This window comes from Ochotona princeps, chromosome 17, assembly GCF_030435755.1.
Source record: "Ochotona princeps isolate mOchPri1 chromosome 17, mOchPri1.hap1, whole genome shotgun sequence".
NCBI classification, from domain to species: Eukaryota; Metazoa; Chordata; class Mammalia; order Lagomorpha; family Ochotonidae; genus Ochotona; species Ochotona princeps.
Window position 1 is genome coordinate 52,794,729 of NC_080848.1, and position 25,179 is coordinate 52,819,907.

The 25,179-nt window shown below is 48.2% G+C and overlaps 2 protein-coding genes across 2 annotated transcripts in view; both read left to right on the top strand.

The window, feature by feature from the left end:
- CCDC42 (coiled-coil domain containing 42) overlaps positions 1-13,371 on the top strand; it is a 41,342-nt gene extending 27,971 nt beyond the window's left edge. The window contains exon 7 of the mRNA XM_058675242.1: positions 13,351-13,371. Within this exon, the coding sequence (XP_058531225.1) occupies positions 13,351-13,356 (6 nt within the window). The 3' untranslated portion in view covers positions 13,357-13,371. The remainder of the gene's footprint in view (positions 1-13,350) is intronic.
- MYH10 (myosin heavy chain 10) overlaps positions 1-25,179 on the top strand; it is a 197,943-nt gene that overhangs the window by 19,916 nt on the left and 152,848 nt on the right. The window lies entirely within an intron of this gene.

Consider the following 25,179-nt stretch of genomic DNA (forward strand, 5'->3'; position numbering starts at 1 on the left):
CTAGAAAGTCTCCCATCCACCCATTGCCCAGTCCCCCTCTTCCCTTACTGGCAGATAGGCCCACCTCCTCCTCTGTTGGATTTGCCTATTTCCCCTATTCCTCTCCTTTTCCTACTTTTTTTTTTGTTGTTGTTATTGTTAAATTGCCTGTTTGTGTGATGTGGCATGGAGCAAGCTTCCCTGTATACATTCCTGAGTGTGTGTGTGTGCGCACGCGAGCAAGTGCCCTGTCTGACCTGGCCTGTGGACATGCAACTGTGCTGAGGGACTGTGACCGAGCCTGGTGGTGGGGGGCAGAGGCCAGAGCTTTGAGCACTCCCATTGGAGACCCCCATGCTTCCCTGCCCCCCTCCACTTAGGCTCTTGTCTCCCCACACTCACCACCCCCCAAGGAACCTACCACACTCCTGATCTCTCCTGTGCAGTCTGGGGGTATCCATCCCTCACTTCCAGGCCCCACTGCTTGTCCTTTGCAACTCCCCTCCTCCCAGAAGCTTCCAGGAGCCCTTGGGTGTGGCTGGGTGCCTAGTTCAGCCTCCTCTCTCCCCCAGTGTGAACCGACCCAGGGCCAAGGGCTTGTCTATATGAGTGGGGTCCCCTCCCCCAGCATCCCCATCCCTGCACAGTGCCTGCCCAGACCACTGACTTGGAACCCACTACAGAGTGACAAAAACAGGCTTGCCTTGGGGTTAGCTCCTGGGAGTGGGGCAAAGGAGAAGGAGGAAAGACTTGAAAAAACTGTGTGTGTGTGTGTGTGTGTGTGTGTGTGCACACAAGGTGACTTCAGAACAGCTCATGGCACATAGCTTTATAAATGAGTTTATTTTGGTGCAAAAAACAATTTTGAAATCCACACATTTCATAATATCCATCTCCCTACGTGTTATGAAAAGAAAAAGAATTTTGTACTGAAATAAACTGATAGTTTTAATTCTATTTCTCTATCAACTTTGCCACGTAGGTGTGTGGAAGGGGGTCATTTTGTTTTATTCTTTTTCCCCAGCTATCTGGTTCTTCTTCTCGGGTGGGTGAAGAGTCCAAGAAAACTGAAGAGATGTTGGGGACCACGGGGCTCAATGGGGGAGGGGTGGCGCCCACCCTGGCAGCGCCCGACCTCCTCCTTCCCCCCCACCCCAGCCGCCCCATCCACGTGCAGAAAGGCACGACACTGTGCCCCTTCCTCGGAAGGAATGCGATTGTCACTCAGCCTGTAGCCTTGCTGGTCTTAACCCCGGGGTCAAACACTCTCACAGCTCCCACCCTCCCTAATCCCCGCCCCATCCCGACCGCACGCCCGGAGAGTCGGAGGGGCCCGAGGCTCCGGGCTCCCTCCTCCTGTAGCCATTCCCGAGCCCCTCGGGCTTCCGGAGCCGGGGCTTGCGGGGGAGGGGGACCGGGAGAGGGACTGGAAGGGATTTCGAGCCGGGCGGGCTGCGTGCTCCGGCCGCTGACGCAACTGGAGAATTTGGCTTCTTTTTATCACATATATCATTTTGCCATATATGGTCACCGAGAGCTACTGGCGGCGAGGCCGGGTCCAGATGGTGGGCTCGCAGAGGGAGCGCCCGCGGGACAGGTGGGTGGGCCCAGACTGCAGGGCGGCGGCGGTGGAGGGGGGTTGGCTATTGACTGCACGGCTTGCATTCTTTCACTGTTGCGTGTTGGCCCCTGAGATGCGCAAACAGGCTCCACTTCGGGCTTTTTGTACCGAATTTGCTAATTGCCCTGCTTCTATAACCAAGGGAAGGAAAGAAAAAAAATCCAGGAAGAATGTGGAGTTGGGTTGGGAAAGACATCTACTGACCCAGCTGGCCCTGGCATGGGTTCTCTGGCCACCCTTTATCCCCACCCTGGGGTGCTAAAGATCTAATACACACCCAGGCGCCCTCCATTGTCCTGCCCATCCTCACAAACCCTCCTCCTCCCCCACAGCGCGGGTGAAGTTAGTCAGGTGCACAGAGACTGAGGAGGGTTCCCAGAAGCTCCCAGTTACCAGCAGTACCTGGAGGCTGCCCCACCTTACCCACTGGGGTCACCAAGCAAGAAATGCGGCCTGCAGCCTCCCCTGGGGGCAGTGGGACGTGGCCCAAAGCCCAGCCCCTGAGCTTCTGAGACAGGAACATGCTGGAATCTGAGTAGTGCAGCCTGCCTCTCCCGGAGGCAGCAGGCTTGCCAGGGTTTACACCTCCAGTCCACACCCTCTCCAGCGCTCCCAACTAGCAGAGTAGAGGTGAAATGGCCATACCGTTGTCCGGCCAGGACACAGGGGTGGGCCTAGAGCTTAGAGAGATGGGCTGGGATTTACACCAAGTCTCCTTCCAGCTCTGCTGAAGTGTGTAGATTTTCATCTACTTGAAAGGCAGAGGGATAGATCTTCAATTCACTGGGTCATAGCCCCACATGCCCTCAACAGTCAAGGCTGAAGCCAGAAGCCAGGAATTCCATCGGGGTCTCCTATAGGGGTGGGGCGGGCGGGACCCAAGTACTTGGTCCATCTTCCAGTGCTTTCCTAGGGGTGTTAGTAGGAAGATGAACTGGAGTAGCTGGGGCTCCAGCTGTCATTCCACTATGGGATACCAGCATTGCAAGCAGTGGCTTATGCTCACTTTATTATTTTTAAAAATTAATTTGTTTTATTTAAGAGTTGAGAGAGAGAGAGATCTTCCATCCACTGGCTCACTTTCCATATAGCTGTAATGGCAGGGGCTGGGCCAGGCCAAGACCAGGAGCCAGGAGCTTCTTATAGACCTCCCACATGGTCGTATATGGGAGCTGGTTCAAATCCCAGCTGCTCCACTTCTGATTCGAGTCTTTGATCATGTGCCTGGAAAAGCCGCAGAAAATGCTTCAAGTATCTGGACTCCTGCATCCAAATATATTTAGTGGCAAAGACCCTGTTAATTCTTATCACGTAGTTTTTTTTATTTATTTATTTCATTTTTATTTGAAAAGGAGTGTTACAGAGAGAGAGAGATCTTGCATCCATTGGTTCACTTCCCAAATAAAACAACCAGAGCTGAGCTGATCTGTAAGTTAGGACCTTCTTCCAGGTCTTGTGTGCAGGGTTCCAAGGCTTTGAGCCAGCCTCCACTGCTTTCCCAGGCCACAAGCAGGGAGCTGGATGGGAAGTAGAGCAGCCAGGAGAGCAACCAGTGCCCATATGGTATCCCGGCACAACTGGTGAAGCTTAATCTACTATAGCACAATGTTGGCCATATCACGCAGTTTTAACAACAGTCACCGCTGTGCATCTACGTCACGATTTCCACCCATGTGGGTGTTGGTTTTTTTTCCCTCTGAAATATTTGAAAGCAAGTTTCAGCTATATTATTTTACCTAGAAATGCATCCATATTTACCTCTAACGGCAGCTTTGTTTTTGTAATACCACCACTCTACCAGTGTTCCATCCAATGAAAACAATACCTTAATATCAAATCATCTGTGTTCCGTTTTTCCTAATTGTCTCAAAAATGCCTCAGTCCAAACAAGGTGTGCACCCTGCACATGGCTGACACGTCCTCAGTACTTGGGCTGAGAGCAGGTGCCACTGCCCTGTGTCATCGACTTCCCAGCGTTTCTTTGTTGAAGAAACTGGGTCATGTGTCCTATAGAGTTAGTCCTCCTGGCGTTGTGAGCTGTTCTTCAAAAAGCAGGTCACATGTTCAGACTGCACACCTGGGGTGAGTACCACACGGCAACATCACCTAGGAAGATAGCATCACCTCGGCCTGGTAATTCTGAGTCTTCAAATCTAAGACAGAGCCTGGGTGTATAAATATCTTTTAGTAATTCATTTTTTTTTAAGTTTTGTTTTGTTTTATTTGAAAGGTAGAGTGACAGAGGAGAAAAATTCAGCATGCTGAGTTTAAGCTCATTAACGTTATTTTTTTTAAATACACTCAATGATATACATGCACATGTATGTGTGGGAATTAAAAACTCTAGAATGTACGGAAAATAGATGACAGGGATCATTTCTCAGCAAGGAATTAGGATGTGAAGCGGTGAGGCAAGTGCAATTTTGGCCTTTTCTATATAGTCTGAATTTTTTTTTCACAGTGCAAACATTTTTTAGAAATGCCTCATGTATTCAAGAGAACGAAGTGTTACAAAACACAGAAAATGATGGAAAGCTTCCCAATTCAATTTACAAAGCTAACACAACCCCGATATTAAAACCCGACTACGTTAACACAAATAAGACTAGAGATCCATTTCACTTATGAATATGGATGGAAAATTACTAGGCATAACATTAGCAGATGGAATCCAGCAGTTTATGAAAAACCATGACTAAGCAGCATTTAGTGCCGAATCACAAGGACGGATGAATGTCAGCAGATCTCATAACTGAGTTTATCAAGACCATCAGTGCTACCCTTGAACCTGGGACTGACAGTCCCTCCCCACTGGTCCTCCTTCTCCTCCTATTGCTTCTTCGCTAGGGTAGGGGATTCCTGTGGGACACAAGGGATTCCTGTTTCTCTGCCCATTTCCAGAGCCTACCCTCCACTGTCCCCAGGGTCTGTCCCCAGGGCCGTGTGCTCCCCTAGTCCTGAGAGATGGCTAAAGTGAGGTATAAGTGCTATGTAGGACGATGGGCCTACTGTGGCCTGGAAGGTCTGTATCTGTGTCCAGGAGGTCCCCTGCCATGTGGAAGGAACTGGGATTGGAGGAAAAAAGATGATCCAAGGTCAGAAACGGGCAGCTTTCCCTTGTGCTTTCTGTTCTCTAGCATGAGATTCCAAGATGCAGGTAATTTTGCATTCGAACTTGGCCTCTAAGGGTATTACCAAGGAGAATATCGAAGTTAGAAACAAGGACATTTGATGTTTTGTTTTACAATTTCTAAATATTTAGAGTTGGAGCAAGGCATGTTTGTGCTCTTAGCCTGGGGATCCACAATTGTTAAGCATAGCCCAAGATGATAGAATCCAGGAAAAAAAAAGCATGATGCCAAAAATAGAAAAGACACTGAAGAGAAGAATGAAGAGAAAGAAGTAATAGAGTAAGGAGAAAGAAGGAAATGAAAATGTTCAAAACTTCATCACTAGGTACTTAAGACGTGCGTGTGTACTCATTCCCTCCTTGGCCAAGTGGGATGAAAAATCCTGGGTACAGAGTGGTGGAGGGGCTGGTGTCGTAGCACAGTGGGTTAAGTCGCTGATTGGGACACAGACAAACCAAGTCAGAGTGTCCGTTGGTGTCCCCACCTGCTCTGCTTCTGATCCAGCTCCCTGCTGATGCACCTGGGAAGGTGGAAGACGGCCCCCAAGTACTTGGACCCCTGACACCTAAATGGGATATCCATATGGAGTTCCTAGCTCCTTGCTTCAGCCTGGTCCAGCCTTGCTTGTTGGTCCCTTGGGGGAGTGGACCAGTAAGTGGAACTTTCCTCTACTCTCTGTAGTTCTGCCTTTCAAATCAATAAATAAGTAATTAAAAAAAAAAAAAAGGTATGCCCAGTGCAGTAACCTAGTAGTTGAAGTCCTCGCCTTGCATTTGCTGGGATCCCATATGGGCACCGGTTTGTATCCCGGATGCTTCACTTCCCTTCCAGCTCTCTGCTTGTGGCTTGAGAAAGCAATTGAGGGCAGCCCAAAGCCTTGGCACCCTGTGCCCGCATGGGAGACCTGGAAGAGGCTCCTGGCTTCTGATCAGCTCAGCTCTAGCTGTCGCGTACTCTTTGGAGTGAACCCGCAGATGGAAGATCTTTCTGTGTCTCCTTTTTGTAAATCTGCCTTTCTAATAAAAATAAATACTTAAAAAAAAGAGTAGAGAAAAATGCTGTGAATTTTGGAACTTTGAGGCAATGAAAGTAGAGATTTATTTTAAAACGGGGTTCTATCTCTAGTAGTGGATGTTTTCACTTACATCTCAAGCTGACTAGTGCTATCATTGTCTTGACAAAATTCACCAGAATTAACCCATTGTTTAGCTCAACCATAAAGCACAATTACTGAGCCATATGTCAATCCTTTTTTCAGATACTTTAAAAGCAGCCCAAAAATATTTTTCTGAAGTGGCCACATTATTGAAATTCCCACCAGCTTGACTGGGGGCTCAGGATTTCTCACATCCTCACCAGCAGTATGGTTCCTCTTAGGGCTAGCTATTCCAGTTGGGATCATTCATTGTCATTTAGCTTTGTGTTTTCCTGATGTCTTAAAGATGCTGAGATCTTTACATGTGCCCTTTGCCATCCATACATCTTCCAGCAAGTATGTATTCAAAACTTCTGCCCATTTTCTGAACTGATTGCTTCATCTTATTGAGAATGATCTATCTGAAACATAAATTAGGGGCACAGCACAGTGGCTCACCAGCTAATCCTCTTCTTGAAAATACCGGGATTCCACATGGGTGCAGGTTGGTAACTCAGCTGCTCCACTTCCCATCTAGCTTCCTGCTTGTGGCCTGGGAAAACAATAGAGGATGACCCAAAACCTTGGGACCCTTCACTCATGTGGGAGACCCAAAAGAAACTCCTGGCTCTTGGTTTTGGATCTGCTCAGCTCTGGCCATTGTGGCCACTTGGGGAGTGACCCAGTGGATTGAAGATCTTTCTGTCTCTGCTTCTCTCTGTAAGTCTGTCATTCCAATAAAACAAATAAATCTTAAAAAAAATCGGATCAGGTTACCTTTGTGGTTGAATAGTTCAGTGGCTTCCCTCATGCTGAGGATGCTGGCCCGTGAACCCTGCACAGTCTGGACGCTGAGTGATGCTTGAACCAGCAAGTACAAGGGATAGTTAACCCACTATGCCACACCGCCAGCCCCCTGTGCATGCTTTTCAGTTCATTTTTGCATCAAAATAAACATGTTTCAACACGATGTTTCCACAGATTTTTTAAACCACCATTGTACTTGATGACACTTAGGATTGTTGTTGTTATTCAAGCATCACAAAACTATGATGTACATTCTGAGCAGTGTGCTGTTGTTTTGCTATACAAGATTTCTAGAATGTACTTACACAAGAGAAGATAGTATCAGTCAATCATTCAACATCGCTTTTTGCCATATGAGGCTGCTGTTGATAAACTCGTCTTTCAGAACTGAGAGTATACTTTCTAATAGTGACTGACAATGTAGTACATGAGCTGGCACCGTGGTATAGTAGGCTAAGCCTTCACCTATGGTGCTAGCATCGTGCATGGGAGCCAGTTTGAATCTTGGCTGCTCCATTTGCCATCCAGCTCCCTGCTTATGACCTGAGAAAACAGTAAAGGATGGCCCAAAGCCTTGGAATCCTGAAGAAGCTCCTGGCTCCTGGCTTTGGATTGACCCAGCTCCAGCCATTGCAGCCATTTGGGGAGTGGGACCAACAGATAGAAGATCTGTCTCTCCCTCTCTCTGTAAAACCTGTCTTTCAAATAAATATCAAATGTTTAAGAAATATGTACAGTAAATCTAAAAGCCTGTAACATGGTCATTTCTTATTATCACTATCAAATATCCCTTTTGCACATAATTATGTATGATATAGCTGTATATGACGCAGTGCAGTGAGTCTCGTGTTGTCAGTATAACCCTACACATGAGAATAATGCCCTGAGCTATGGTGCTACAATGGCTGTGGCATCACTAGGCAATGGGTTTTTTTTAAAAAAAGATTTATTTCATGGGGGGAGGGCACGGGGAAGGGTTGGGGGAATTCCAGAGCCTATGAAACTGTGTCACATAATGCAACATAATTAATAATAAAAAAAAGATTTATTCTTTTTATTGGAAAGTCAGATACACAGAGGGGAAGATCTTCTGCCCATTAATTCACTCCCCAAGCAGCCGCAATGGCCAAAGCTGAGCCAGGAGCCAGGAAATTCTTCCGGGTCTCCCAGCAGGTACAGGGTCCTAAGGCTTTGGGTCGTCCTCAACTGCTTTCCAGGGCACAAGCAGGGAGCTGGATGGGAAGCAGGGCCACCGGGATACAAACCAGAACCCATATGGAATCGCAGCGCCTGCACAGGGAGGACTGTAGCCACCAGGCTATCACACTGGGCCAGGAGTTCTTCATTTCCATGTCAGTTCTGTAGAACCACCATTGCGTAGGCAGCATGAAAGTGCACATCCAAGTAGAATGTACTCTTGTCTTCCATGCCACTCAGCAGGCTCTGTGAAAGGAGCTTAGGGACCCCAACGTAGCTTGCTCGTAACCTCAGCATTTGGCCAGAGCCAGGCATGCAGTGAGCTTCCTGAACATATGTGATGGCAAGACTTTGCACAAAGGAGTGAGGTCCTGGAGAATGTTGTCATCCTGTGACCAACCAAAGGGCCAGGTGGTGGTCGGGGCCACAGAGTGGGAGAACGGGGTGCTGAGAAGGTAACTGGGCTTCCTGAGAAGGAGTTGGAGAATGCGGAGCGTGGGTCCCAAGAGGCAATCTTAGGCAGAAAGGGGTTTGTGCCTGGAGATTCCCTCTCTGGGAACCCTAAGGCAGTTCTTGAGCCAAGAGGCATTAGAGTGGGTAAGATCATTAACCAAGAGAGGAAACTCTACCATAAAACAAGAGTTTGGAAAGAAAGGTCTGAGACTCAACAGTGGAAGGAAAAACCCTTCGTTCCACACCCCTCGTCAATTAGCCGACTCCACGTGGAATTTCTGTCAGTCTTCTCTTATGCCTTACCTCTCTCTGGTTTAACTTGGAATGGAAGAATGGCCATTGATGAGTGTATGGGTTTGAAATTACCTGTTGTTCACCAGGTAAATTTTGGATAGGTTGAGTGGCTTACAGTATTATTCTTACAAGCTTTCTGAATGTTCCCACATGCAGGTCTTAGTAAATTTCTCGCTGAGTTGGTGGCCTGTAGGAGATGAGCTGTTTAAGTAAGAGTCTCTCTTATTTGTTAAAAATTTTTTAAATTATTTATTTTTATTGCAAAGTCAGATATACAGAGAAGGAGAGAAAGAGAGGAAGATCTTCTGTCCGCTGATTCACTCCCTAGTAGCCACAATAGCTGGAGCTGAGCCAATCCAAAGGCAGGAGCCCGGAGCTTCTTCTGGGTCTCCCACATGGGTGCAGGTCCCAAGGCTTTGGGCCATCCTCTACTGCTTTCCCAGGTCACAGGCAGGGAGCTGGATGGGAAGCAGGGTTGCCAGGATATACACCATTGCCCATTTGGGATTCTGGAGCGTACAAGGAGAGGACTTTAGCCACTAGGCCACTGCGCCGGGTCCCTATTCATTTAAATTTTTAAGAATATCCTATTTCTTTGAAAGCAAACTGAAAGAGAGATCTGTTAGTTTATTTCCCAAGATGCCCAAAACAGACTGGCCTGGATCAGGCCAAAACCAGGAACCCGAACCCCATCCATGTCTCCCACATTAGTAGCAGGGACCTCAGTCCTTGAGCCGTCTGTCACCTGCTTCCTCTTAGAGTACATAGTACCAGAAAGCTGGAACGGAGGGCAGAGCCAGGAGAGAAACCTAAGCATTCTGAGATGGATTGCAGCATCTTGACTGCGAGGCCAAATGCCCACCCCTGTTCTTCAATGTCTGTTTTCTACATTCTCATTGAGTACAATTGATAAATAAAAACTGTACACCTGGATAGTTGTGGTATACTGCGTAATACTTCGATGCCTGTACACACTGTGAAGTGAATACCACAACCAAGCTGATTAGCAGGTCCCATGGTGTGGTGAGGACACACGAGATCTACTCTCAATCATTTTCAGATAGGTGACATGTCGCTCTCAGCAGGAGTCACCCTGCTGTACAGCAGAACCCCTTCAATGCCTGCCGAGTAGCATGACTTTCGGTGACAGAACCAAGAGGACTGCACTGGCCATGTCTATTGCTGACTTGAATTAAGTCAGCTGTGAACTTGGTGCTCTACATCCCCAGGCTAGGAGTTCCTATAAGCTGTGAGGATGAGGAGCCGGGTAGTTAGAGCTATTTTTAAAAATTGTGTGTGTTGGGGCCTGGCGGCGTGGCCTAGCGGCTAAAGTCCTCGCCTTGAACACCCCGGGATCCCATATGGGCACCGGTTCTAATCCCGGCAGCTCCACTTCCCATCCAGCTCCCTGCTTGTGGCCTGGGAAAGCAGTCGAGGACGGCCCAAAGCTTTGGGACCCTGCACCTGCGTGGGAGACCTGGAAGAGGTTCCAGGTTCCCGGCTTCGGATTGGCGTGCATCGGCCCGTTGCGGCTCACTTGGGGAGTGAAACATCGGATGGAAGATCTTCCTCTCTGTCTCTCCTCCTCTCTATATATCCGGCTTTCCAATAATAATAAAATCTTTAAAAAAAATTGTATGTGTTTATTTGAGAGGCAGAGAGAGAACGAGTGAGAGAGAAGACAGATGGAGACAGGGAGACTCCCACCTGCTGGTTTACTTCCCCAAATGCCTGAAACAACCAGGACTAGGCCAGGGAGACCTGACAGCCAGGAATGCAATCTGGGTCTCCCACAAGAGAAGGAGAGACTGTGTTACTGAGCCATCCCTGCTGCCTCCCAGGGTCTGCATTAGCAGGTAGCTGGAGTGAGGAGCCAGAGCTGGGGCATGAACCTGGGTATGGGACAAGGGCATCTTAACAGCTAGACCAAACACCATCCCCTAGAGGTGGGGCTTTGAGTCCTGGCCAGGTTTCAGACTTATTTATAGACTGTGATTCAGAGCCCCTGTATATGAAGAGATTATACAGATTTCAAAAAGCTTAGCACGAAAAGAAGCTGAGCTTATGGGCCCAACGCAGTAGCCCAGTGGCTTAAGTCCTTACCTTGCATACACTGGGATCCCATATGGGCACTGGTTCGTATCCTGGCAGCCCCACTTCCCTTCCAGCTCCCTACTTGTGGGTTGGGAAAGCAGTCAAGGATGGCCCAACGCCTTAGGACTCTGTACCTGTATAGGAGACCTGGAGGAAACATCTGGCTCTTGGTTTCAGAATGGTTCAGTTCCATCCATTGCAGCCATTTGGGGAGTGAATCAGTGAATGGAAAATCTTTCTCTCTGTCTCTCCTTCTTTCTGTAAATCTGACTTTCCAATTTAAAAAAATGAATCTTAAGAAAGAAACAGCTTTCAAATCCATTTTCCAAAATTTTTTTGAAGTACCCTTGTATGAAAGAGTGCTCCTCAAGTTGTGGGCATTGGCTTAATCCTGTTTTCTTTTTTTAGATTTATTTTTATTACAAAGTCAGATATATATAGAGGAGGAGAGACAGAGAGGAGCTCCCGGCTTAATCCGATCTTACATATACATTAAAATCTAAGTCTTTAGAGAATACACAAGAATACATGGTTATCTCTTTGGGAGTAAGAGGAGGGAATAGGATTGGGATCCAGGACTAGAAGTTTGTCTAGGTAGCTCAAGGCACGTGTTGAAGCAATCCCCAAATTACACAAAAGCTGCAGGATAGAGCAAACAGATGCTTCTCTGTTGGGCCATTTGAGAGTGGCTGTTGAGACCCTGCTCTGTCCCCTATGAATGCTCTACAGTGTGATTTCTGCGAGGACATTCCCTGACTTAACCATGAGGCCACCAACAAGGTCAAGAGAAAAGTGTTCCTCTGTTTCCAGTAGTCACCATTTGTTTCATCGATGTCCAGTTCAGCACCAACTGTTGCCTTTGGTCTCCTCCAGTTGGGAATGGTTCCTCTATCTGTCCTCCGCTGGTGTGTCCATGAAGTTTCCAGGCCAACAATCTTATAGGAAGTCTTTTCCCCTGAGCTCATCTGATTAGGTCAGATTCAGGCTGTGGAATTGGCAGGAATAACTCAGAAACGGCATGTAATCTTCTCGGAGCCTCTGGCAGGCGGTGCATGACTTTGGTTTGTACTGTTACTGATACTGTTAACGTTAATCACCTTATTCGTGTGGTGCCTGCCAGGATTCTGCACTCTAAAGCTACTTATTCTCTAATGAGCAAGTATTTTATGGGGAGCCACACTGGGACCACATAAATATCTAGTTCCTACTCTAGCTCTTGATTCCTGCTTCAACTTGAAGAATTAGTTTCTTATTTAGTTGCTATGCAACTTCTTCTTTAAAGTTGTTTTTATTTATTTCAAAGGCAGGGGAAGAGAGAGAGAGAGAGAGAGAGAGAGAGAAAACTTCTGGCTCATTTCCCAAGATGCCTACAATACCCAGGACTGAGTCAGACTGAAGCCAGCAGCCAGCAATTCCATTTGGGTCTCCTATGTGGCAGGGACCCAAGCACTTGCTCTCTCAGCTACTGGTGCCCATGGTGTGCATTAGCAGGAAGCTAGGTAGGAAGGCACAGGAGGGGCTTGAACCCGGGCACTCTGATATGGGATGGGGGCATCCCAAGGGGTGGCTTAACTGTCTGCATCAACAGGTCTGCTCCTGCTGCCTAACTTCTTATGCTTTTTTGGCTTCGTGTAAATATATTCACTCTTTCAGTTAGGACCTGAGGCATGAGCCTTCCTGTGATCATGTGATTTCATGGAATTTGTTGTTGTCCTTGGGTGAGTTTCACAGTACACACTACCACAGGTTCTTTTTTTTTTTTTTTTAAGATTTATTCATTTTTATTGCAAAGTCAGATGTGCAGAGAAGAGCAGAGACAGAGAGGAAGATCTTTTGTCCGATGATTCACTCCCCAAGTGACCGCAACGGCCAGTGCTACGCTGATCCGAAGCAAGGAGCCAGGAAACTCCTCCAGGTCTCCCATGAAGATGCAGGGTTCCAATGCTTTGGGCCATCCTCGACTGCTTTCTTAGGCCACAAGCAGGGAGCTGGATGGGAAGCAGAGCTGCCGGGATTAGAACTGGCGCCCACATGGGATCCCAGCACATTCAAGGCAAGGACTTTAGTGGCTAGGCCATCACGCCAGGCCTACCCCAGGTTCTTGAAGTGTTTGTGGGGGTGGGGAGAGAGTGAGGTGTTGTCAACCACACTGGGATATAGGAATGAGAATGGGGGGAGGGAGAGACCCCCAAGCAGAAATGAGCAAGCATCATTAACAGCAGGAAGAATGGAAACTGGACATGGAAATCACCAGGGCCAGAAAGAGTCCCCAGAGCTAGCGGGAGAACAAAGGAAACCAGAGATACAACAACCAAAGGGCGTTTGGAGTCTCGTGCAGGCTGTGGGAGATGTATCGGAATAGCGATGGATGCCCACAAGTAAGAAACAAAGCCAGAAGGTACTCATGGAGACCACAAGCTCCTGCTCGCTGGCGTTCACTTTGGAAAGCTGACCAGTTTCCGTGTCATTGAGACCCAGGTAGGGACAGACAATGAGCAAGCCTGGCTGAAGGGGCCACTCAGAGGTAGAGAGCCAACTTTTAGCCAATCCTGACAACTCCTCCAAAAAACTAATCTGGCATGGTGAGAGAGACTTCAGAAGACAGATCACCCAGTGAATTTGCTGGTTGTTCTTTTCAGGAATGAGGCATCAGCATTTGAACTTGAGCAATAAAACCGGTATGTGGCAGCTGATGGAGGCATCTGAACTCTTGGTGGACTCCATTTTTTTTTTTAAATGCAGTATCTGCCAAATTACATGAATTCTGCTTAAAGCCATTCATTCTATTCCTCTGCCCCGGGGAGCTATTCTCTCTCCACCTTTCAGCCACAAATCTATGAAGTCTGATTTATCATTCCTGCCTGCGTGGGATATTTTAGGAAACTGTATGCTGGCGGCTGTCCCTGGCCTAACCAGAGCACACCTCCACAGGCCAACACATTCTGGCAGATTTCTAACAAAGTAAATATGTTGATTTTGGCATAGGCTAGCCCCCAACTTATCAGACTATATAGCTCAGTTGACTTGGAGAAAATATCTAGTGAAAACACATTTTATGACTTTAATTGTTATTATAGGTGCTCTCAAAAAATAAATCTGTGACCTGTAATATGTTTAAGTGAGAGAACTCACATCTGGTTCCCATTAGCTCTGGAGTCGGCTGGCTGACTTAGCACGGGAGTCTTTTCTGGAAGTCAATTCTGTGTCTAGGGATCTTGTTTTTCACCTGGAGAAGCACAGTGGAGACCTTGTTCCAACACAAAGGCATTAACTGTTAGCATGACCCCCATCAGGAACATGACCATGCTGGCCTGAGACCTTGAGGCAGAGTTCTGTCCTGGAGGACCGAGACAGGCAAGTCTGATGGCGGAGGTTGAATGCTTGGGGATGGAGAGTTCCAGAATAGTTCAACAGACTCGACTCTGAGCGTCACTACATCACCTTCCATTCCCAAGCAGCACCAGCCCCAGAAGCTGTGATCCAGACAGCAGGACCTCTCACACTCTCTCCAGCAGAAGGATAGAACTGATAAGAAACTCACTGGGGTATGTCTTGCTTTCATCTGGGCAAAATGGCGCAATCTATCAGAGACGCCCAGGAATGTCTCCCTATCTCAGAAGACTGTAACAGCTATCAGGAATGCGTTGGCACATCTCATTTTATTTCTGGGAAAGATGGCAAGATTCAAAGCAAAAGTGGGTGAAAGGAAGCCAGCATAGCTGATAGTGGTTCAGGGGCCCACAGGCTGTGAAGATTCTACCAGGCAGTCACCCAGGATGAGATGCCTTGAATCTTGGAGATGTTGAGATCTGTTGGATGACAGGAGCCTAAAAGCTTTTCCTGGATCCCTCTTTGAATGTGAGAAAGACAACTGAACTCCCACTTCCAATTTCTCCCACTCCAACTCACCTTCTGCCCATGGACAGCAGCAGTAGTAGAATTCATCTACCCCAGACGACAAAGGAAAGTGACATCCTGCCCTGTTCCCGGAGCATGTATGGATCTCTCCTGGTGGCCTCTTGTCCAGAACCAGCCTCTACGCACCCCAAGGGCTCCATCTTTGCTTGTCTGTCTCCACATTGTTTCTCAGAGGAGGGAATTCATCCAGTAGATACCAGTTCCGACTGCATAGTGTGAGAACATATGTTGATGGGCCAGCACAGTGGCATAGCACATTAATCCTCTGCCCTGTGGCACTGGCGTCCCATATAAGTGCGTTTCATGTTCCAGCTGCTTTACTTCTGATCCAGTCCTTGTGTATAGCACGAAAAAGCAGTGGAGGATGATCCAAGTCCTTGGGACCCTGCACACACATGGGATACCCAGAAGAAGCTCTTGATTTCGGATCAACGTAACCCTGGTCGTTTAGCCACTTGGAGAATGAACCAGCAAATGGAAGACCTTCTCTCTCTGTCTCTCCCTCTCTCTCCATTAAATGTGTCTTTCCAATAACAATAAATAAATCTTAAACAAAAGTCGAAACATGGTAGTCTAGTGACTGAAGTCCTATCCTTGTACCAGGATCCCATCTGGCCTCCAGTTTGTGTCCCCGCTGTTCCACTCCCCATCCAGCTCCCTGCTTGTATCCTGGGAAAGCAGTCAAGAACAGCCAAAGCCTAGGGACCCTGCACCTGCGTGGGAGACCCAGAAAAAACTCCTGGCTCCTGGCTCCTGGCTTTGGATTGCCTCAGCTCCGGCTGTTGCAGCCACTTAGGAAGTGAACCAGAGGATGGAGGAGCTTCCTCTCTGTCTCTCCTGCTCTCTGTAAATCTGACTTTTCAGTTAAAAAAAAAAAGATAACTTATCTCAATTCTTCCCAGACATGTGCATCTGTGCAGCTAAGGAACTTAAGCCTTCATATAGTCTTGATGAGTTGACTCATGTAAGGCTGCATGGATGGTCGGTCAAGGTTTGTGTCAGGTAGAAAACTACTTTCTGAGTAGAGATAAGTGAATACTTTCTTGACTTAAAGCATGACTAATCATCTGTAACATACCCACAATCATTGCATTCGTATGTGCATAGTTATGAGGCATCATCCTAAGCATATTGTGGGGACTGACTCACTTAATGTTCACCATAACCTTCCAAGGGAGGAATCATTACCAAGGGTACCAACTTTACTGAAGAGAAAGGGTTTTAGCAACTTGACTGAAGTAACTCAGCTAGTTCTCGAACAATCACCGGTGCTGTTATACTTTTTGAGAATTTTTTAATGAAAAGATTTATTTACTTTTTATTGGAAAGGCGGATATACAGAGAGGAGGAGAGACAGAGAGGAATCTCCCATCCGATGATTCACTCCCCAAGTGACCGCAATGGCCGGTGCTGTGCCAATCCAAAGCCAGGAGCCAAGAACCTCCTCCAGGTCTCCCATGCAGGTGCAGGGTCCCAAGGCTTTGGGCCGTCCTCGACTGCTTTCCCAGGCCACAGGCAGGGAGCTGGGTCGAAAGTGGAGCTGCCGGGGTTAGAACTGGCGCCCATATGGGATCCCAGCGTGTTGAAGGTGAGGACTTCAGCCACTAGGCCCCTCATTAAGATTTTGTAATAGAATCTTATGATAGCATTTGTGAGTGATGCAAAAACACTTGATATGTATTGAAAATGCCAAGAGAGTAAATTGCAAAAAGAGATCCTGCTAGGTTTCTGGTCCCTTTCTTGGGGCTCCACTGGCCTCCAGTTTCTTTTTTTCTTTTTTTTTTTTTAAAGATTTATTCATTTTATTACAGCCAGATATACACAGAGGAGAGACAGAGAGGAAGATCTTCCGTCCGATGATTCACTCCCCAAGTGAGCCGCAATGGGCCGATGCGCGCCGATCTGAAGCCGGGAACCTGGAACCTCTTCCAGGTCTCCCACGCGGGTGCAGTGTCCCAAAGCATTGGGCCGTCCTCGACTGCTTTCCCAGGCCACAAGCAGGGAGCTGGATGGGAAGTGGAGCTGCCGGGATTAGAACCGGCGCGCATATGGGATCCCGGGGCTTTCAAGGCGAGGACTTTAGCCGCTAGGCCACGCCGCCGGGCCCGGCCTCCAGTTTCTTAACAACTTTGCATCATCCTTCAACAATGTCCTCTCCTTTCCAAGCCCTAGTCTCCTCCCTTTTCCAGGCCTCTACTCTCTCTCTCCCATAACTAATTGCTTGGCCTTGCGTCACTTCCTCACTCCGATGCAGTAATCCCGTCACTGGCAGACTAAGTGAACACAGGACAGCTCTGCCTTAGCCCTGGCCAGCTCAACGCCCACCAGCATCCATGTGCCAGGCCTTCTCTGGCGGGCCACAGTCAGCTCTTGCATTATTCTTTGAGCTTTGTTCTTTGATCCTAGGCGTTTGTGTAAAGTACCTCCCTTGAGCCTATGAACTATTAGTAGGTGATGGAAACTCATGAGAGAAGCCTTATTCTCACGTTGTTTATAAATATGAAACTTATAAACAGAGGCAAAGCAGGAGGCTCATGGTTCCAATGTAGAACAGACAAGGTACAGCCAGAGAAGAATCTGTCTGTCCAAAGGCCTCTGAAGGCATCACAGAGCAAGGGGGCCAGTCCCAGGCAGCGCACACAAGGCACAAGAACAAGGGAGAGTAGTATGCGTTCATGGAAGAGCAAGTGGCCAAGTCCAGTTGGAGGGCAGCGTTGGGTTGGACGAATCAGAAGTTGAGAAAACAGCCTCCAGATAAAGACCTAGCATGAGCTGACTTATTGGATGGGTCCACTGTCAACTCCAAACCACAAAATTATTTTAATGTTTATCTGGGTCCAGCACAATGGCTCAATTGGCTAATCCTCCACCTCCAAGCACCAACATCCCATATGAGCACTGGCTCATGTCCTGGTTGCTCCATTTTCCATCAGCTCACTGCTTATGTCATGGTAAAGCAGCAGAGGATGGTCCAAAGCCTTGGGACCCTGTACCCATGTAGAAGACCCAGAAGAAGCTCCTGGGTTTGGATCAGCTCAGTTCTGACCAATGTGGCCATTTTGAGGGTGAACAAGCAGATGGAAGATTTGTCATTCCTTCTCTCTGTAACTGCCTTTTTCAATAAAAATAAAGAACTCTTTTTAAAAAAAGTTTTTTTAAGATTAATTTTTATTGGAATTGCAGATTTACAGAAAGGAGGAGAGACAGAGAGGAAGATCTTCCGTCCAATGGTTCACTCCCCAAGTGGCTGCAATGGCTGGAGCTGAGCCAATCCGAAGCCAGGAGCCAGGAGCTCTTCTGGGTCTCCCACGCGGGTGCAGGGTCCCAAGGATGGGAAGCAGGGCTGCTGGGATTAGAACTGGCACCCATAAGGGATCCTGGCGCGTGCAAGGCAAGGACTTTAACCACTGTGCTATCACGCTGGGCCCAAGTTTTTGTTTGTTTGTTTAGCTTTTTATTACTTTATTCATTTGAGAGGCAGAGAGACAGAATGAAATTTTCTGTTCTCTGGTTCACAACCCAGATAATCCAGGGCTGGTCCAGGCCAGAGCCCAGAGCCAGGTATTCAATCCAGGTGTCACACCTGTGATGGAGGCCTAGTCACAGGGGCCATCACCCTCTGCCTTGCCCAGGAACAGGAAGTCAGAATTGGGAGTGAAGCTGGGGCTGCAACCCAGGCTCTCTGATGTGGATGCAGGTGTCCCCAGCCGGATCTGAACCACTACACCCAACACCTAACCCTGCCAGTCAATATTTTAGAGCTCCTGGTCTCACCACTAATCACAGAGTTGTGATCAGAGCAGCCATGACACAATTCCTTGGGCTGGTGGGCATTTGGCACTATAGTGAAGAGGTTGCCCAGGGTGCTTGCATGCCATATCAGAGTGCTTGGGTGCCTGAAGGCCTGGCTGCACTCCTAATTCTAGCCTCCTATTGCTGCACACCCTGAAAAGCAGCAGGTGCTGGCGCTGGGGTTCCTGTCCATGTGGGAGATCAGAATTGAGTTCCGGGTTCCCAGGGAGTGAGCTAGCCAATAGAGCTCTTTCTTCCACTGTCTCTCCTTTCATATAAATAAATATCTGATAAATGAGAGACACTGCTTGTGAGGAGGGTGGGTATGTGTGTGTGTAGGTGTTTTCCTGCATTGTCTGTGCAAGCATAGATCCGTGCAAATGTTCTTTTAAGTCATTTAGCAATAAAGATCAAGTTACATATTCTCAGGTCCAACTTATGCTAATTTTTCACGAGGACTCACAAGTGGAAGCTCCTGAATTTAAACTCTAATGACTGCCGTCGAGGTCCCATCCCCTCAGTTTATTTGGTGGCTTTCCCTTTGTCCCTTGAACACAAGAGACTCCTAATCCTTGCCCCTCCCTGAGCCCTCGCCGGACTGTGTGCCTAGCACGTTGCGGGTAGCATCTCCTTGGATTATTTCCACTGCCTGTGAAATTAGACACTTGCTCTCCCCGCATTGGTAGTCATGAGTCCAGAGTAGTCCGCGCTCTCATCCCGCAGCTGGCAAAGTCTGGGTTTGCAGCCAGGCCTGTGTTCCTAAACCGCATGCCTGTTGCTGGCAAGGATGGTAGGAGCACTAGTAGCACTGAGCTGCACCCCCTCCACACCTTAGGGCCTGAGAGCCTGTGGGTAGTAAGATCCGCCCTAAAGGGAGAAACTGCAGCTCTGGGCCCTGCTGGTTAGTAAGAGCAGTGGCCTCAGCAGAGCCACCATGGACCCAGCCATGGCTTCGCTGCTCCCTTCCTGGGACCTGAAGCAAAGCCAGTCAATGCCCGAGCGCGGAGGGAGGAATCACATTGTGTGTCAGGGCTGAGACAGAGTAGAGCTCTCAAAAAAGGAATCTGGAGAATTGAGTGTCGGTAGACTTTTCCATCTGTTCCTCAGCAAAGACCTGCCAAGTGACGAGGGAATGGTGTGTGTGTGTGTGTGTGTGTGTGTGTGTGTGTGTGAGATCAGCCTCATTGGGGCTCATCAGTCTGCCGCCCACCAGCCCCGGGGCAGGTCCTCCCAGCCCAGGGAGGTGGGGGTAAGCACCCTGACGGAGGCCAACCTCAGAAGCTGCCAGCTTCCTCCTGCAGCATAGCTAAAGCCTGAGATAGTCTGTGTGCACAGACGGAAAGGGGGTGGGCTGGAAAGGCCAACAGCATTTGGTCTCCATCAGGGCTTTGAAAGCTTCTTGGGTCAATGTGCCGTTAGTAAGAGCAATAAGAGCCATGGTAGCTAGGACCTTTTTTCCCCCCAGGAGCTGGACTTGCCTACAGGAACAGGGCAAGGGCAGGAGAACCTAGCAGAAGGGTACCCGCTGGGCAGGGAGGGCCAGAGAAAGGGGCTGCCTTGGGTGGGATGTGTAGAAGAGAACCCAGAGATCAATTTGTATTTGCACAATTACAAACCTTCCACTTGGCTCGTGGACAGGAATATTGGACTGTGGTTTTGTTTTCTAAAGCCTTGGGAAGGTAGCTGTGTGGATTTGGACAGTCACATCTGCTTTTTGTTGAATTTCAGTTGCATGATTGACAGAGAAGGGAGTGAGAAGGCCTGAAGGTATTCTGGGTAAAGGCCAGGGATACTCCTACTTGCTCCCGTATGGGAATCCCTGGGATGCTTGTTAAAGAGAGAGACAGAATTACCCATGGGCCAAGGCATTGGCAAAGTAGGCTATCCTCTGTCTGAAGTGCCAGCATCCCATATGGGTGCTGGTTTGAGTTTTGGCTGTTCCACTTCTAATCTAGCTGCCAGCAAGTGGCCTGGGAAAACAGCTGAGGATGACCCAAATCTTTTGTGCCCCTGTAACCATATGGGAGACCTGGAAGAAGCTCCTGTTCCCCAGCTTCAGACCAACCCTGTTCGGTTATATTACAGTCTGTTGGGGAATGAACCAATGGGGATGACAGATCTTCTTCTCCATCTTTCCTCTGTCTCTGTAACTTTGACTTTCAACTAAAATAAAAGAAATCTTGGCCTGGTGAGGTGGCTGCATGCGTGGAATCCCATATGGGCATTGGTTCATGTCCCCACTGCTACACTTCCCTTCCAACTCCCAGCCTGTGGCTTAGGAAAGCAGTGGAGGACGGCCCAAAGCCTTGGGACCCTGCACCCGTGTGGGAGACCCGGAAGAAGCTCTTGGCTCCTTGTTTCGGATTGGCTCAGCTCCAGCCATTGTGGCTATTTGGGGAGTGAATCAACGGACTATTCACTCTGTCTCTCCTCCTCTCTGTAAATCTGCCTTGCCAAGAAAAATAAATAAATATTTAAAAAATGTTTAAAGACCTATGTTTAAAAAAATAAAATAAATCTTTAAAAAAAAAAATTTTCCCCATGGCTACTCAATCTGAATTGCCCAGGGATGGACTATGTATTTTAATCCCACACTCCATCAGGAAAAGGCAGAAATTGCTGCTAGGTGACAGGACACCTCTCTATTGCCCCCAACCCCCCCTTTTTTTTTTTTTAAGATTTATTTGTTTTTATTACAAAGTCAGTTATACAGAGAGGAGGAGAGACAGAGAAAAAGATCTTCCATCCGATGTTTCACTCCCCAAGTGAGTGCGTGCCGATCTGAAGCCGGGAACCTGGAACGTCTTCCTGGTCTCCTACACGGGCTGCTTTCCCAGGCCACAAGCAGTGAGCTGCAAGCAGGGAGCTGGATGGGAAGTGGGGCTGCCGGGATTAGAACCGGCGCCCATATGGGATTCCAGGGCGTTCAAGGTGAGGACTTTAGCCGCTAGGCCACGCCGCCGGGCCCAGCCCCCAACCCTTTTTGGAGCAAAAAAGAAAAAGGGGAAACTGGGGCTGGGAACACTGGCTTTAGGAAATTTGAGATTTCTGAGTCCTTTTGTTTCCTCTGGGCTTTTGTTCTGTCTGGGCAATTTAATATTTTCAGGCCTCTGCGGGTCTTTCGGTCAGCTTAGAGGGGCCACCAGTGAGCAGCAACAGCAGTGTGTGTTTTGGGTCGGGGGAGGAGAAACACGGGGTTCAGCCTTGCTTCTACCACTGATCTTGGCAGAGCCACTTTGCAGTGTCTCCTGTGAGGGTCCGATGTCTCTGAGCACCCCAGCTGCTTCCTCAGTGACAGTGGTCCCATAGTCAACAAAGGTTCTTGAGGTCTGACTGTGAGGGGCTGTCTTGGAGGACTCAGGGGAAGTAGCGGCCAAGTGCGAGGAGAAATGCAGTAAGCCACAGGAAGCTCTTTATCTGCGCTTCCCAAAGGGCACCCCTTGTAGAGTGTTCAACAACAATGAAAAGAACTCTGCATCCAGTGGAGGAAAGGCTTGCTTCCGTCGGATGAACCAGTCTTTGCTATAAAACTTCAGGTGGGTGGGTGTGGAGGTGGGGGTGGGGTTTGTAGAGCAGGCCCCCCCCCCACCCCCGACCCAGGCTTATTTGGTGAAGCTGTTGATTGACGGATCATCTGTTTTCTTGCCGCCTGTTTTAGATGATGGCCAAATATATAGAACGTGAGTTGACCATTGAGTAGCATTAAGTTCCTCACCTTGTTAGCCCAACATCACCACCATCTAACTGTAGGACTTTTTCATCCTCTCAAACTTCATTCTGCACCTATTAAAAAACAACTCCCCAAGTTTCTGGCAACCACCACTCTCCGTTTTGTCTCTAGGAACCTGTAGCTAGAGCAGACATGATTGGTTCGCTTTGGGGGATCAGCTGCTTTCGCTTTGCATGCTGTCCCCAAGGGCAGCTCTTGCTGCACATGTCAGTGTTTCTTTCCTATGATGGCTGAACCTTGTTAAGGCTAAATGCATATGCCACATTGTGTTTGTTGGTGGACATTTTAAAAAAAGGTTTATTTTTATTGAAAAGGCAGTTTTACAGAGAGGAGAGACTTGCTGGTTCACTCCCCAAATGGCTGCAGTAGCTGGAGCTCAGCCAATCTGGAACCAGGAGCCAGGAGTTTCTGGGTCTCCCACATGAGTGCAAGGGCCTAAGCACTTGGACCATCTTTCATTGCTTTCCCAGGCACATTCTTAGGGAGCTGGATGGGAAACGGAGCAGCCAGGACTCGAACCAGCATCCATATGAAATGCCAGTGCCACAAGAGGAGGTTTAACTGAATACGCCCCGGTGCCAGCACCCTGAACAGACATGGTGGAGGTAGTGGTGGGGAGCGCCGCCTTGAACAGAGGTGTGCACCTGTCTGATGCAGACCTGGCTCTCCATTCCAGAGGTGAAAACGCAGAAGGACTCTATGGAACACCCTTTGGAAACACGGCTGTGTGTCCCTCTTAGGGAGCACTAGTAAAGAGAGAACATTCCTGCTTTTTCCAGGGATCTTCCTGTCCTGGATGATGCAATGAGAAAACATCCCAGGTTAAGAGTTCAGACTCACATTCCTTTCGGGGCCTTTACTGGTACAACAGTTACACAAGGACAATAAACTGAACGCTCTTTTGAAATCCTAGAGGCTACAGCCCAGTGTGGTCCTCTCCCCACAGAAACCTGGATGAGGGGCGGGGGTGATAGGAGGAGGAGTCTGGGAGGGGTTAACAACGTGCAACAAGAGCAATTGAAGCCTCTCTGGAGCCTCACATTGTCATCATTTATCCTACTTTTTCTTTCCTTAAGTCAAACAGTACGTATCTCTTTCTCCCCTTTATGTTTCAGGATGCAAGCATTTCTCCGGTAGTTCTCTCTCAGGGTTGTTCTTGCAAATTGCAAAGCTTATACAACAACATCAAGAAGTTCTTGGGAAAAAAATATAAATAAAAGTTAGGTTTTCCAGGCAGGCTTCCCATGTGGCTGTTAAAACCACTAATAGGAAAGCCCACATCCCATCTCAGAAGGCCTAGGTGAGAGGCCCTGCCCTGCTTCTCACACCCTGGGAAGCTGCCGGTGATGACTCAAGGAGCTTAAGTCCCTGCCGCTCAAGTGAGGAAACCTGCGTTGAATTTCTCTGGCCCACACCCAGACATTGGGGGGCAGGTGGGAGGAGCTTCTTCATATCTGTCTACCTCTCAAATGTTTTATATATATATATATATAATATGTATATATTAAAAAAACCAGAAGTGTGTTACACATGTTATATACATGTCTATTTTGGTGTGTATATATTACATATATGTGTGTGTGCCTGTGTGTGTAAATAAGTTTTTATTGACACAAAAGAAAATAGCAGACTCTGCATGATTTTGTCATGGTTTTCATGTTCCGTGAACTTTCTAGAGACTGCTTGTAATTACAGACCTCCTCTGCTCTCTGGCCCACAATCCCCCAATCCCCCCAACCAGAGTTAGCCAGGGGGCGGGGTGGGGCAGAGAGCAGGCCTTGGGCTTGTTTCTTTCTTTCTTTCTTTTTTATAAAGATTATAATTTTTTAAAAAAATAGTTTTTAATTTATTTAGAGATTTATTTTATTTTTATTGGAAAGTCATATATACAGAAAGGAGGAGAGACATAGAGGAAGATCTTCCATGCAATGATTCACTCTCCAAGCGGCCGCAATGACCAGAGCTGAGCCAGGAGCCAGGAGCCAGGAGCCTCTTCTGGGTCTCCCCTGTGGGTACAGAGTCCCAAGGCTTTGGGCCATCCTTGATTGCCTTCCAAGACCACAAGCATGAAGCTGGATGGGAAGCGGGGCAGCCAGGATTAGAACTGGTGTCCATATGGGATCCTGGAACGTGCAAGGTGAGGACTTTGGCTGCTAGGCTACCAGACTGGGCCCAAAAGATTTTATTTATTTTTATTGCAAAGACAGATATGCAGAGAGGAGGAGAGACAGAGGAAAAGATCTTCCATCTGCTGGTTCACTCCCCAAGTGACAACAGCTGGAGCTAAGCCAATCCAAAGCCAGGAACAAGGAACCTCTTCCAGGTCTCCCACGCCGGTGCAGGGTCCCAAAGCTTTGGGCCATCCTTGACTGCTTTCCCAGGCCACAAGCAGGGAGCTGGATGGAAAGTGGAGCTGCCGGGACACGAACTGGCGCCCATATGGGATCCTAGTGCGTGCAAGGTGAGGACTTTAGCCACTAGGCTACTGCGCCGGGCCCTGGTCTTCTGCTTCTGCTTTTCCCTTTCTCCACCTTCCACCTTCAGGAGAACAAGACAAAGAGTAGTCCTTTGTGTCTGGGCCACTCAGGATGAACTTCAGGAGTCCCCTTTCCGATGGGAGGTGAGTCCCTCTCCACTCTCTTCTTCAAAGACAGGTGCCCCCCTTCCTAGGGGAACCCTCTTGCTGCTCCTTGCGTTTTAAATATAATAACCAGGTTTATACATTAAGCTGGCTTTGCCAGGTTCCCTTAGCAACAGCTCAAACGTGGAGAGCTTGCCATAGCTCATTGGAAAAGGACTTATAAGGTTCATTATTGGTAATACCCTCCTGATCCAGGAGAGAAGTCAGCAGAACATTCAAGAGTGAGGCAAATCTGAAAGAAAGCCCTTTGGAGCTCCCAGCACAACCTTTGCAGAATCCTTCAGTACATGGTGAGCTTTACTCGCAAACAGATGCCATGATGCTAATTATTGTGATCTTACTTATTTTTTTTTGTTTTGTTTTAAATGCACGTTCTCAACGGAGACT